Below are 15,993 nucleotides of genomic sequence, written 5' to 3' on the forward strand. Positions count from 1 at the left end.
GCTATTGTTATATCTAGCTAGAAGCCTATTACAAATTTCTTAAAAGCTAGTTATTTTGTGGGGCCAGATTGTTGGGAGGAAAGACCAGGGTTCAAACCCTCTGGGCATTCCTCAGTATATGTGCAGCTCCTTTGTGGGGCTGGTAAGATTTATCTAAGCAGTCATTAAAAATAATACATTCAAACTTTAAATGGTTGAAAATGCCTCAGCAGATTAAAATGGTGCCACTTGTTATATTAAAACTCAGATAGGTCTGAATTGATACAACCCCTGTCCTTACATTTGACTTTAATGAAAGTTTTATCTTGATATGCTGGGATCGATGACCGGAAAACATAAACCAATCCTATCGCTTTTCAATTGCGAATTAACTTCAATTGATATGTCTCATCTTCTGTACTCCGCAAGCTTTTGCAGATCTAGTGAAAACAAGTTTTTCAAATGCAATAAAAAAGGAAATTTTAAAACTCGAAAAACTTTTCAAATGAGAAGACTGACAACTAAAATTTACCATTTGGGTGATAGCATGCTACATAATATGCTAAATGTGACTCATGATTATTATGAGGAGTTTAACTGCCTTTTTCAGTCATTAAAGAAAAAAGAATCCAGTTTGATGTGCATAATGTTGATGACAGTTATGCTACCTTGGGTCGATGCTCTTTCTCTCGAATGCCCTTGGCTTTGATTTCGTAGAGTTAAAATGCTGAGAAACAAGTATGACAGCCATGACAATGATTAAACATCCAACCAAGGAACTAAAGAAAAGGGCTCCAGGCTGTCGAGTTTGCACAAATCCATAAATTCCATTTGAAGTTACAAGAACAAGGTCGGTCAAGCCATCATTTGAGAAATCGCCGTCTAATAATGGAAGAATAGGTGGAGAGGGTAACAAAAAAGATGCAAGCAAACTACCACTTGGCGAGATGATGGTAGCCTCTTGTTCACCTGCAACTAAAACAACTTCTTGGGACCCATGCCCATGAACATGCAATGCCAGGGCTTTCAAAGTGGGAACAACCTTTTCCTCAACCATGCCCGCAGGTGAAGGCAAGTTTGACCATGATGAACCCGTTAGTAATTGCCATCTCCTGATTGCACCTTGGCCATGAACGCCTGCAGCATAAGAGGTAACCTGCCAGGAGGGAAAATAACAAAAGTTATCCATATCAAGTCAGTCAATACAAATGAGTGGAGAAATCTATAAACAAAATCTTTAATATGATTGTATACAAGATGAACAAACTCATACATACTTCGCCTCGGCTTGTCAAGAATATAACATCACCATGGCTTCCTTTCTGATGCTTGTGCCCATCGTTCCTGGGAATTAGTATAGGGGTGGCCACCTCTATAGGAGCAGCATTAACAGTATTGTGACCAAATGTTTGTGAGCTGAAATCTCCTTGGTGGAAAACGCCAAATGGAGAATACCTGCAAATAGAGGCATTGAAAAGTTGCTCCCGCACTGGAACTCCAGAACTGGCAACAGCCCAACAAGGCCTCAGTATTTCCATTGTTCCTGTTGACACAGTCTGTTCAGCCCCACCACCTCCTACAGCCTGCAGATCACCCTCAAAGAATAAATGAAAATAATTAACAAGGATCTGGAAGAAGTTGAGATAATTGTTTCCAAGAAAATCCCCGTTGAGAATGATATAAAACCTATGACTCATGAATGTAAAAATTTAGCCATTTGACATATGACACACAAAATTGCATGGAAAATTGGGCTGAAGCTAGATCAAATGATCTAGCAAGCAGATTACATATGATCTCATCCCATTCTTGTTGTAAGGATCTAAATTGAAGAATGGTGACCGAATTTTTTAATGGCAATTTTCAAAAAAAAAATTTGATATGAAATATTATTTTTCATTTTAGATGTGGCTCATGAATTTTTTGAATTTTCTTATGCTGATTTTTCTTGTGTTGTAATTGCAAGATATTTAATCGACACATTCATAGATTCTGTGCGTAGATGATCTCTTTTGGCAAAAACTGCCCCATTGTGTGCTTTCTTACCTCACACCATTTGAGTTTGGTTGCTTCTTTTCATTAGCACTGCCAAGATTATTTGCCCTATCATGCAATTCCATCATCTGCATTTAAACTGTTTTTGAATTAAAAACATATACTTCTTTTTACGGAAACTTGAGTATTTTTAAGTTGCTGAGTGCTCCAAGTAAGAAAAGTTTTGGTCTGCTGATTTTAACTATGGTTTTCAACTTTTCACTGCTGAAGAGCGAGAAGCAATTCATTGAAAAAACAACTGATAATATTATAAGATACACAGATCTCTGGAGGACATTTAAAATAGCATGAGCCAAGTCAGGCTCTCTTACTAAGAAACTGTTTACGTTTTGATTAAATTGTCATAATACAAACTATTCTCGGACTGCTGATATTGGCATTCTGTAATGGTTAAGTTGTGATATTATTCTTCCCATCAAAGTTTAAACCCCACTGGGTTGTTTTTTCTTAATGTTTATATCAGATGAGGTCCCTTGCTTGCGTGCTCGCCAGCTCAATACCCCTTTAAACATCTACTTTGAGACCAACTTCAAATGTCTGCCATTTATGAGTTTGTTATGCAATATTAGCATGAAAACTGTGTCGTATTATCTGATTTGGCACTAGCTGAATGTTATGTTCACCAATTCATCCACCAGAAGTCCTGGACCCAGGTCCAATTTACTACTAATTTGGGATCTGTTTTGCTGCAGACGTGGATTCGCGGGGGGGGGGGGGGGGGGGCAGGGGGAACTCTGGTCCATCCAAGATGAACCTGAGCAAACCCATGAATTATCCAGCCACAAACTTTGTTTTGGTTGACTCCACAAACTGCACCCATGAACTGTGATATTTTCCAATATCATAATGAAAAATACATAACTATAATTAAGTTGATAAACTTAAATTAGAAAAACTAATAGAGACTTCTATATAGATAGATGGATAGATTAAAAATATATATAATTACAATATAACTAAATAATAATATTAAAACATAAATAAGTGAATAAATATAAACTCCTGAAACATTTTATATATATACATATACACTTAACTCAAATAATACTTTTAATATTTTATTTTTATATTAAAAATAAAAATAAAAAGTGATATTGCTAACAGGGTTTAACTGTGTAGTTTTTTGAGACAAACTCATTGACCCATATTTCATGAGTAGTGATTCAACATGAATCCATCTAGAATAAATGGAACACTTAGCACTCATTGGATCTAGATGATTTTCACAGAGGTGAAGCACCGGGACTTCCCAAGAGCTCACCCATCACACCTTCAAGGTTCTAGCATAGCTCTCTACATGGCAAGGGGACATTGGATACATCTAATTTTTTGAAAGTCTGTACTTAGTTAAAGGTTGACTTTCTATAAAATAGACTGTAATTGAAAATTTCAAAACTGTTAGCATCTTATTATTTATGCATTGTGCAATGCAATGTAATCAGCGATATGAACAATAGGTGACGAACCAATATTCCTTAATTGATGTCAACTTTATTTGCTTTCTACACTTTTATGCTACTGAAATGTCATTGAATGTCAAAAATATTAGTATCTTGAAAACAAAAATCTGCATCTTTTTTACTGTATCATTTTACAATACATTTTTCCAGTCTAAATCCTGAAAAAATCTTTTACTATTGGATAGCTGACTTTTACCTGAAACATTTTTCTCTTATGTTTCCTACCGTATTTTAAGATAATGAAATTATTTTTACAGCTCTAGTGAAGGGACGATAAAATTTCTTTAACAAGAACTAACACAGTAAGCATCTCACAATATTAATTCTAATAAGAAAACAGTCAGGCCTGCTACAATAATAATAAAATAAACACACCAGATTAGAACAGAGTAATTTGAATATATGAGATGCATGTAATTGGCTTTATCCCTATCATCCTGATACTCCAAAAATGGCAATTGCTACTGATTAGGACAAAAGTAATTAGCACTCAATCATCGAATCATCCACAATTAGCATGAAAAGCTAATGTCCAAACAAAAGAGCACCTGCACATGATCTAAAACTCCATCTCCATTTATGTCAGCATGTAAGCCCCCTTCTTGTAGATGGAGCTGTAACATAAACAGGACAACCATGATCAATAATTAGCCTTAAGGTCAAGATATTTACAATCACCCTAGTAACAAATTACCAACTACATCAATCTGACAACAAATTCTACAAACATGTATCCAAACAAATTTGAGATTAATGGAAATGTGAACTATCATGGAATAAATATTATAACGCATTGAAGTCAGTGTTCAACCTAGTTAGATATTTGATCTTAACTACACTAAGTTTTACGAGTGCCAAGGTATAGAAATAAGTTCATAAGCTATTTAATGAAAAATTCACTTTTATACTACTGATGTCCATTCAAGGAAACTTAATTTTTAAAATCCAAACATTCTATGGCTCTACTGTACTTTGCTCTCGATTATGATGATTATGCAGTAACATATTTCAGACCTAGTTGCATCATACTCGATCTTTAAGTGGACATGTTATGGTTTAATGATGTGACATGATAAAGATTATGTGTGCTGCTAACTCCATTTATTATATCGATTGCATATTCGCTAATTATACAAGCCATGTTTAACAATTGAAATATCCTATACCCTAGTCTGGATATTTTTTGAATGTATGTATTTGCAAAAATGTGTTCAATAAAGAGAGACTTTCGATGCTTTCAATCAGATTTCATTCAAACCAGATACAAGCATAAAACATGATATATACATATTCAGAACATTAGAAACATATTTCTAAACTAAACCATAGATACAATAATTGCCGATAAATTTTAGTCGAACATTACAGTTCTAAACTTATAGGGCTAAATTTTAGTAGATGACTCATCATCACATTTACTTGCCAAAACTTCTCACTGAGAAGTTCCACAAAAAGCCAAATCATTGTAACTTAGCACCCATTTATTGGTGATTCCAATTTAATGGCAATTCCATGTATATTAACCGGCCGCAAATGTATAATAGGTTTTGACATCAAAACGTAAGGCTATTCTGCATTTTCTGAATTCTATTTTGTTGTGCAAGCTAAAGAAAGAAACCTCCCAAGGTCTTGTAAGGTGATTTGCTAGGATTTAAATCGATTTGGAGTGGATTTGAAGCGGGTTTAAAGAGGATTTTGAAGCAAATTCAAACTCTCAAGTAAGTTTCCAAATTATTATTTTTAAGCATTTTGTTTGCTTTTTTCTTTTTTTTAGCATTTTGTCTGCTTTTGTTGCATTGAGGTTTATAGAAACTCCATAATGGCATTTATGCAGTACTCTAATCTGTTCTAGAGTTTATGAACTATATTTAACACCAATTTTTAACAGATTTTCAGATTTTTTCATTGTTTTCTCAAAAATCTCATCTTTTACTAAAACTCAAAGTTACCGGTTTGAAATCGGTTTCAAGTTCAATGTTCAAGAACTGGTTCACAAGTTCGTCAAAATTTTGGAAGGGGTTTGGGTTCATCTAAGTTTGTTAGTACAAATATATGTAAAAATTATATATATACAAAGCATGAGTTAAAATTAGAATGTCGCATAGTAGCATTAACACATTTAAACACCAAAAACACCATAAACTTGTAATCACAGTGATCATACCATCATATAATTCAAGTAACAAGTTCAACATCAAAGATTCAAAACATTTAAAATAAATCATAACATCAAGTTCGAGTATCATTGTTTCACATTCATTGTTCAACTAATAGAATAAAAATTTATTAATATTCTAAGTTCTTCAATCTTCTTCATATTCATCTTCTTCTTCTTCTTCATCTTCTTCTTCTTCAGCATTAGTTGACTTAGCAATAAAGTTGACTCATCTTCTTCTTCTTCATCCTCTTTTAACATTAAAAATGAAAATGAGAGGCCACCAAAAGCATTTCATAACAACCTTTTCAGGTTGTGGATGCCAAAAACTCATTAAATTTGCAAACAAAACACTTTATTGCCATCCGTGGGGCCCAGAACTAATGTGGTTTGAATGTGGTTTGAAATTGGTTCGACGACTCATGACATGGTCTGCCCAGGAAATATTGCACCCTGCCCAGACCAAACATCGAACCAGACACGAACTTTGAACCAATTTGAACTTCTGCTGGTGAGGTGGGTGCAGGGACAAACCATGGTAACTTAGCTAAAAATGTCAAAGCCTAACACTTTTTTCTTTTTTATTTCCAAGATTCAACTATGTTATTATTTAATCTAACTTAGTTTGTTTGCTAAATCTTTTTATTAAAATATTAATATGTGGCTTCAATTTGTATGTGTAGATTTAAATTTGATTAAAATGGCAAATAGAGATCCTTCCACAACTGGGTCAGCTTTAAGGTCTGTCAGTGCCTCAATAGACACATGCCCATCTATCATGCGTCCTAAGGGGATCAGGTGTGAGAAAGTAATTAATGGAGGCATACACTCTTTGAAATACCACCTTGCAAGCATCACGAAGCATTATACAAAGGTTTATGACAACACAACAGAAGTAATCAAAAGAGAAATAAATGCTTTGCTCACTACCCAAGACGAGAAAATTTTGCAAAGGGAAAGGGCAAAACAAGCCATGAGAGCATGCATAGCTGAATCTCAAGGTGTTACAATCAATCTTGAACAAAAAGAAGCAACACATAGGGCATAGTGGGCTCTCTTCATGGCCCACAAATCTACAAATCCAACATCCCCTCAGTTGCCACTTCTAATATTACTAGTAAAGCATCACTAATGCCATGGTCACCATTTATATAAAAGTTTTGAGCGTACAAACACACCTGGAGCACCACCATCGTTGGAGGGAATTGGGTGGTGTTGATGTTTTTGTATCTTCTATCAGAGAAATCCTATGAGACAAAACAATTGAAGACACACACATATATGTAGTATATATGAGATTTGATATATATACTTACCACATATAATATTATAAATATATATATATATATATAGACACAGAGTCATAAATAGTTGTCATTATATTAATCACATAATAATGAATAGACATGTGGGACATGTCTCTCCTTGTCTCATCCACAATATAAATACAAGAAAGATCGCTGCCTTTGAAAAATGCAACAAAAAAATCACAGGCAGTGCTATTACATTTGCAGCGATCCTAAACTTAACATGGTATCAGAGCAGATCCGAATCTCTGGAAATCTGGATATTTTTTCTTGTTTGGATGAATAAAATTGAAGATAATTGTTTCAAGCAAGAAATGCAAGCTGTATTCAGAAAAGGCTCAAAGAGGTGAAATCTCAGAGCTCGCACAAAATTTGTTTTGCTGGAGAGAATTTAAAACTATCACTATGGATACTTGGTAGATGAGATTGACCATACAACTCCAGGGAAGTGTTTGTGGAAACTATTCTACACCTATATGCATTGAAACATCTCTACCAATATTAGATTCACGAAAAGCACCTGCATAGTATATGGATATTGATCATAGTCTGGGGAAACTTGGGGATTAATATATACTGAGAGGAGAAATAAATCATATAATTGATCATATATAGTGAAATAGAAATACTGATTAGTGCAGAAGAACAAAAGAACCCTTAAGATTGTGAACTGATTAGGGTCAAAGGAAGATTATCAACAATCTATGCTTGATGTCAGAGTCTAACTGATAATCACAGACAAAGTATAATGAAAACTACAATCTGAACATAATAACTGCAGTTAGAAGTGAAATGATACTTACAATCAGTATTGTGAGAAGATGTCAACATACACATAGCAGAGATTCATCAACAGAGGAAATCAAGAACTATGATGAGTGATCAAACTGCTCTGAGTATAAAACCAGGAGATTCATGATGAGTTGAGGTTGATCACGGACTTCCAGCATCCTTAACTGAAAGTAAACTTCCATACCAAGTACCCACTCCTTACCTGCAGAGTTCCCTTAACATTACCCATAGTTTGGATTTCCTGTAACTCACCCATATATATTTTGCCGATTAAATTTGTCACATTTGTAGAGATAAATTACAAAGAAAGAGTCAAATGGTAGATTGGCTAAATCATTAGTCATTTTGTTTAAGGAATATATTATAGAGAGAAACATTCAAGTGGAAATTGTTCTATTCCTTCCTAAATGGATTGTTTCTTAATCCATATTAAGGCGTGCTATGACCTTTTAAACCAGCAGCATTCAACTTCAATCATCAGAATAAGCACAAGCGACGTACGCAAACTGGATAACATTTCCATTGTAACATCGTCACCTTTCAATAACTTCTATAAATACGTGTGACATCATTTGGAAGTCGTTGCTTCCTCATGATGTACACAAGGGGTAGACCCACAAAAATCACATGGTCACGAGGTATATTCATGAACCACAATCCTCTTGACTGCTATAATTTGTTGATCACTAGAGAATCCATCCCAACATGGTTTACTCCCTCTGAATCAATATGACCGAGATTATCTGAAGGTTGACTAAATCACATCCTCTATTTGCTCCCTCTCTTTCAAGGTTGCCTCTAATTAAATATCAGTCTACCTCTGAATCTCAATCTCCCTCTTCCTACAATAACATTCTCGAAGGAAAAGATCAAGGCAAATACATCTTATAGTATTTAAAGAAATACAAATAAGAATGTTAATTTAGATGTTAGTAATTTAACTCATATTAGTACTACCAACAACATAACTCTTCATTTTATATTTTAAATAAAATAAAGATAACATTATACTTAATTTAAATCATTAACATAAACTTAATAATTATTTTTCATAATATATAACATACCATATATATAGTATGAATTAATTGATTTATAACGTTATAAGATAACATAAAATATATCATACTTATGAGTAGGGTCCACTTTACCTTTGCTGGCAACCTTACCCGTTGGCAATGAAGTATGCATTTGGTCAATACATACATGTTTAATGCATTTTGTTATTCAATTTATTCCAATAATGGTAACTTTTATGGTCATCCACATGTACAAAGTCCTAGAAGTTGAAGATAAAACACTAATGGCCTTCTTCATTTTTACGTGTGCAAGACATATCTCACCCACCAATCATCACACCCATCTTTCCCTTTTCTGCAATTTTCTTCGATACATAATGGTTACCCTTTGTTCAACGACCACAGCTTGTATGCTCTTCATTTCTCAAAATAGCTATCCTCACAAACAATGACATTGGAAATTCAATACAACATCCTGAGAAACATCTTGGATGGGTTGTAACACCAACACTAGTTATTTATATAGTTTTAAGAGTTTCCTACATTTAAAGGTTATCAGGTTCGGTAGCTCCTGGATTTATATATACACTGCATTATTGAGTTTTAATTGCTAACCAATTAACAGAATGTCAGTCTCAATTATTAATTTATGCATGTTCCCCTCAATCGTCTACATTTTATTCATATTCTACTAGGGATGAAAGAGTATGATCGTTAGTGTTTTCTATCTTATTTGTCGTCTACGCTAGTGTGTGATATATATCTACGTCGCTCCAAAATGGCTGCCTATTGCTTCTCTTGTTATTTTTGCTGCCAATAATCAATGACTGACGGAGCAAATGGGCCGCAACAGAGACCGCAGTCACAAATCAAGCGAAGGGAAATCTCCACACACAAGCAATGCTTTGGTTGATAGTAAGTTGGCATATTACATGATAATGACGTCGGTCAAAGAAAAAAAAACCTGACGTGGATACTTACATGCCCGATGACACATCTATCAATCCTTACACTTGGTTATTTATGGGTCCAACAAAACCTCGACATGCCTAAAACTTTAATTCATTGTCATCAAGCACAATAGGCAATGGTGGAGTTGTCAATTATGATCGCAGATGTGAATAGAACATAAGCTTTCATACGAAATTTCTCTAAGAGCAAACAACATCATCACTGAATGTACTTCTTTTTGTGATTGATAGTCTCTAGTGTATAGATTTTTTGAAGATGGGAGAGCTCTCTGTAATGCTTTGCATTTGAAAATTAACCGATCCTCTTGTCATGCCCACTTTATGCTTGAAATTTTGCTTTCAAAGTAATTTCTCAAACAATTGTAGGACAGGCTCTTAGTGGCACTCATGCTCTTCCTTTAACAAAAAACAAATAGAGATGAAATATATGATCTAATGTGTATTTGATCAACAATAGGTCGTTCATCTTTCCTTAATGTGAATGCACTCAATGTTTGTAGCAGGATATTGAAGAGTTGTTTCTGCTCAAACACAAGCACTCAACCTTCATCTAGCATTTCCAAGCCTCTGAATATTTGCAACTAGGTTCTGATACCATGTTGGTTTGTTAGGATGGCTGCAAATGTACAAAGCCCTGCCATGTATTTGGTATGTGTTTTCCAAATGGCAGCAACCTCTTATTTAAATTGAGAATAAGTCATGAAGAAACATATGTCTATTCGTTTATTAGATAATTAATATAATAAACATTTTATATATATAATATTAATTTCTCTCATATAACAATAAACTTATATATATAAATTATATCTCATATATAATTATATATAGGTTTATTTGACAAAAGCTACCAAACGTCAACAATCTTCTTTGCCATTCAATGATATATTAACCTTATATTATGTGTTTTGTTATTTAAAACACTTTTGACTGCTAATGCTATCGGCAATATTTATTAGTATCTCTATTGTATATTATTAACACGGTGTTCTTCAAGCTTTTATTGTAGCTACATCCAAACAATTTGTTTCTATTTCAAAACTAATGGCATCATTGTGTCTCTTTACGGCTGTAGTTGAATCCCCTCCCTCGTCTTTCATTATCATTGCTTCCTCTCTATGTTCATTGTTGTGCATGGCTTTATTTGTAGCTTCTATAAAAGGTGAAGTTAACTGCAGAAGTCCTTATAAATATCAGTAGGTATAACAGTCTCTGTCGTGCATGATTTACATATAGATTCTGTTGTCATCCCATAGATTGCTATTTATACATTCATTAAGCTCCATATTTTATCACTCTTAATAATCACTATATAATATATTGGATGTAGAGTAATATGCAGGACAGGTAGTACTGATGTCTTGTTTCCATTTATAATTGTCATTTCTTATTTCATATGATTAGTTAACCCTTCGAACCAAGCTAATCCCAACAGTGTGAATAGAATCTACTCTATGTAGATTTGACTAGTACATCTTGTACCATCTGTTATGCATTGTTTAATTAGCTAAGGTGTCTTCATGTAGCCACATAGTGCTTTTCATAATATGAAAGTCATATTCAACATTACTTTGTTGTGTCATTCTCATTGGTTCTTCTTTGTTTTGATAGTAATGGAATGACTCATTTCTTATTTTCCATCAATGACAATATTTCCATCACATCCAACTTGCATTCTTGGTCACCCAAAGCAAAAGCCTCATTTTGTCCACATGTAATCCACCATCCTAAACCCGATTTTGGCCATTTTTTCCCAAAATACACATTGTTTAAATAATTCCCAACCACCAAATGTGTTCAATAAGTATCTAATCCATACTATGAACACTCACCTTTCATAGACCCATAATCAACAGTCAAAATCCCATTGAAACTTTCATGTTGCAGCAAGTCAAGATATGTCAGAGTTTCTACAAAGAATGGAGACATCCAATAAAGAAGGCATGCTTAGAATCAAAATTAGCAGTAATTCATTTGGTCTCCATTTTTTCAATGGTTGATTAAGAACCTAAGTTCATGCAAGAATGCGCCAAGCTCTTTGCTTCAAAAAAAAAGAGTTAAAGGTGTCAATGGAAAGTTGTTCTAAGTTTACATCCGAACACCATTGTGAAGGTTTCTAAAGTATCGAAGACTCCAAAATGTGTCAATTTACAAAGGAGAATTTACGACAACTTGAACAAGAAAAAGCTTGATCACATCAGGTTTTCAAATGACAACTAGAAACTCATAAAGAGAATTCAGTGGTGCAAAATATAGGAATCCCCAATCCTGTGATCATCAAGAAGAACAAGGCTTTTGCTAATAGCATACAGAATTGATTCATTCAGAATCAACAGTTTCAACATTTTCTTCAAGTGTTTTCTATCTTTCATAATTGGAGGAGATGAATTGCACGTGACGCAATTACATGTAATTTGACTGCTTGTCCTTATGATAGGTAATCCAATAATTCTTCTCACCTAGTTTTTACCAGGTCAATGTGGTTGAGATGCTCCCACTTTTTCCTCCTTTCTCTGAATTCTTTTACACTAAAAGGAATGCTCCTCTCTTTGTAAAACCCATCTTTTATTGTATGCAAGAAAGCTCTGCCAAAGTTGTGCAAGCAGACCTTTGATTGTGTAGTACCAATTTTGGAAGAAAAGTGAATAAAAAGAAGCAGTTGGATTTGAAGCTTTGACTGGAAGCAACTGCGATAGCACAAATTGGAGGCTTTCACTGTAATTTGTGTCTATTGTATTTGATTCATGTTTTATTGTATGTTTAAATAATAGAGCATGGTGAGTTAAAAACAATCGGAGTTGATGCTTTGACTAGGAGCGAGTGTCGTGATACATCAACTGGAAGCTTTGATTGTAGCTTGTATTACCATCTCAAATTCACTAAAAAATGTTAGAATTTCCCTACTTCTAGAAGTCTTCGCACCCTAATGATAGATGTTTTTCTTATAGATTATATTAAAACTAAAAAAAGTTATAGAATAGAAATTATCTACTTCTAGAAGTCTTTGTGCCCCAATGGAGGTGATTTTTCTTATAAATTAGACAAACAGGACTTAGAGCCAAACCGGTACGCTTTCAATCAGCCTTTGAGTTGGTGTTGATTTATTGGTATCACAGTTTCCAGCTATTAAATAGAAGTGTAATTTAGAGATTTAATCTTGCCCATTACTCACTTCGTGGGGAAGTGGATTATTTCCTAAAAGATAAAGAGGAAAGAATATTGGTAACACCCCTTACATAATCAATCAACTTTTTGCTTACCTTGAGTTGATCCAAGGAATGGTGAAAAGGGGGAGCCTTCCTTAAAGAGAGACTTTGTCTCATATGTTGTGGCTAGTCGTCTTATTTTTCGATTGAATTTGCACAAACTATTGGTTGCAAAATATCCACCCAACACTTCTCTATGAGAGATAAGTTTGAGGTGAAAGCCTTTGTTCCACCCTCTGGAAATTCATGGCAAATATTATGTGAGTTACTACATGTGTAACATCCGATTTTCCAAGGTCTTAATTAATATCTAACAACTCAAAGAATACAGTTATTACTTCGTTTCATAGGAAGACAATTATATTGTTCATGTTCACGTGAATCAGATTTACCGTTAAAAATCAGTTAGACAAAATTTTCTTAACTAAAAACCTGAAATATCATCAAATGAAATTACTACAGAAATTGAAAACCACATACCTCAGAAATTGAGATCAAAATCAAAACTAGGGATGCTTCACTGTATCAATTAGGGCATCGTTTACCATTGGTTCAGTTAGGGCTACTGATACCGTTGTATCACTTAGAACTTCCGATACCATGGATTCAATTAGGGTTCTTGATACTGCTGTATCATTTAGGGTTTCGGCTATCACTCAATCAATTAGGGCTTTAGATTCCTTTCCTTCCGATTACTTAACTGTGTCAGTAACTCAAGATTAGAAATATACTTATATTCAATATTTATATAAATGAAAACAATCCACAAATCTATCTCTTGCATCTAGGTGTAAAATAATGGTAACAATGAAATAACTCAATTTAATCTTACCTCCTCAAATAAAAGTGATAATACCTGTTTCCAATAAACAATTGATTGCATAGCTTATCTCTGTCTGACGCACGACTGACATCTTGGGGAGAGGTCAAACATTGCCAGACACTTAACCACCCAACCTCAGACCCAACTTATCCTCACACAATCTCTAACGAGAAAGGCCCTCCCTACCCGGAATTGGCAGGGATCATCTTGCCATCCACTGGGCATTATGTTATGTAACACACCATACGACTTGGCAGCAGGAGATCACGATAACAGGAATATGCATGAGCTATTAATTAACTTATATTAAAAATGATAAACGTTGTTATGTCATATCTGATACTGATTCATATTATTCAAATTCCTCTCTTTCACCTCGTCACCCTTTTTCTTGACTACATAGCCGGGTGAATCCCAAGTGTTAGGAATTCTCAAACAACCAGTTCTGTCAATTATACATGCATCCAACATTTCACAATCTGTGATTACATAATTATGTTCTTTAAAAATTTCAAATCGAATGTTTAATTAATTAATTTAATCATAACTGAATTCTCTTCTGCGTTCTTGCAGATTAACTCCACCTCTTCACCAATTCATGGATTCTCTGCCGGTGAATTCCTCGGTGTTAATAGTATTTTGAAATTGTGATAGCATGTGCATTGATGTTGTTTCACTTACACAATTAGGTTTTTAAACACTACTATTTGAATTCATAAATGAAGCATTCTTAAGGATACTCGAAGATTGATCTCTTATGTACTTCAAGAAACCAACATCTAAAATATATATAGTTCTCAACTATTATGCCTAGCCAACTAAGGATGGATATCCAATCAGAAAAGAAAAGAGTTGGAACATATTTGATTCATTCTCTGACCTATCATTATGTACTCACTGAAAATAGATATTATACTTAGTGAAAAACAAATCAAGAATTACAATACTTTCCTTGGTGTTGGAAATCGCTTAAACAGCCCTTCATAACATGACAATAACAAAAACTGATGCACTCATGTGTAACAGACATGGGACAATAAAAATTAGCGTTGTACTATCATGAACTATCATTACATCAATTGAAGAACACCAATGCATACACTTGGAGAAGGCAGCAATTCATCATTCTAAACACACATACAACAGATAATACTTACACTTCAGCGTTGGTAATGGCACTCCTTTCATAATTGCCACCCAAGGAAAAGAACAGTTAGTTAACCAAAATGATGAGTTACATGGATGAGGTGCAAATTGTAAGAGACATGTTGGTTCAGTACAACCCCTCATTACATATTAAAGACAAAGTCTTACAATAATTCAAAGGCGGGAATAGAGTTCATTTTTACCTCTGTGAGATATAAATGGATGTGAATAAATCTGAGCTGAGATAATTGTTTATGCATGATTGATACACTATCATGGCTAAGAAACATCAATAATATTTTTGGCTGATTCCATGTTTTTAAATCTATTTAATATCCCTTGAATTCAGTCTGAAATAAATAGGCACCGGTGTTATGGATTCTATGTATCAAAGGCACAAAAGATATACGACTGGTGTAATAATATGGAAAGAAAATACTGAAAGGAATTCGGTGGTATATGGGTTGCACTCCATATGAATTACATCCAACTTAGCATAAGAAAGAATACAAAATTAATCATATTACGGCAGTAGTCTTACATATTCTTCTTATTTAGCCCAGTTTCACATCTACACTTAAATACATTCTAACTAGTATATTAACTATGTTCAGATTTTCAAGACATGACTAAGTGCAAATATAAAAATCTCCAGTTCCTGTTTATCTTTTTGCATATGATATTCTATAAAGACCAAAAACTATTTAAGATTGATATCTATCATTGCTTATAGGGAGGAGCAAGTGAACAGTACTGGAAACTGTAGCATTAACTTACAATTCACTAAGAAAAAACCTTGAAGTGGTCATAGTTCGTTCTGATGGCGGAAGCATTTGGAGGATCATACACATCTATGTCAGGCCAAACACAGAATGCTCACTGTCCTCAAAACTAACACCCAGGAGTCTTGATCAAGAGACGTTATGAATGCCAGCATTAACCAATACATACGTGAAGGCATAACAGTAAACCTCGTTTTGTGGAAGGAAAGACATATTAAAGAGAAAAAGCATTATACATCTTCTTTCTAACGTTAATAATGCAAAAGCTATCAGAGTTATGATAAACCGTTCACACACC

The 15,993-nt window shown here is 34.2% G+C and overlaps 1 protein-coding gene across 2 annotated transcripts in view; it reads right to left on the reverse strand.

Moving 5' to 3' along the window:
- Positions 1-211: 211 nt before the first annotated feature.
- Positions 212-15,993, reverse strand: part of LOC149562103 (FG-GAP repeat-containing protein) — a 113,206-nt gene continuing 97,424 nt past the window's right edge. The window contains exons 10-12 of one of the 2 annotated variants that reach the window (XM_089825648.1): positions 4,043-4,108; positions 1,257-1,562; positions 212-1,135 (exon numbers count right to left, since the gene is read on the reverse strand). In XM_089825648.1, coding sequence (XP_089681774.1) covers positions 644-1,135; positions 1,257-1,562; positions 4,043-4,108 — 864 coding nt within the window. In that variant the 3' untranslated portion in view covers positions 212-643. The remainder of the gene's footprint in view (positions 1,136-1,256; positions 1,563-4,042; positions 4,109-15,993) is intronic. The other variant, XM_089825647.1, reaches the window with a different exon arrangement.

The sequence above is a fragment of the Cupressus sempervirens genome, chromosome 4 (genome assembly GCF_028749045.1).
Source record: "Cupressus sempervirens isolate cs-2001-9-10 chromosome 4, ASM2874904v1, whole genome shotgun sequence".
In the NCBI taxonomy this organism is placed as follows: domain Eukaryota; kingdom Viridiplantae; phylum Streptophyta; class Pinopsida; order Cupressales; family Cupressaceae; genus Cupressus; species Cupressus sempervirens.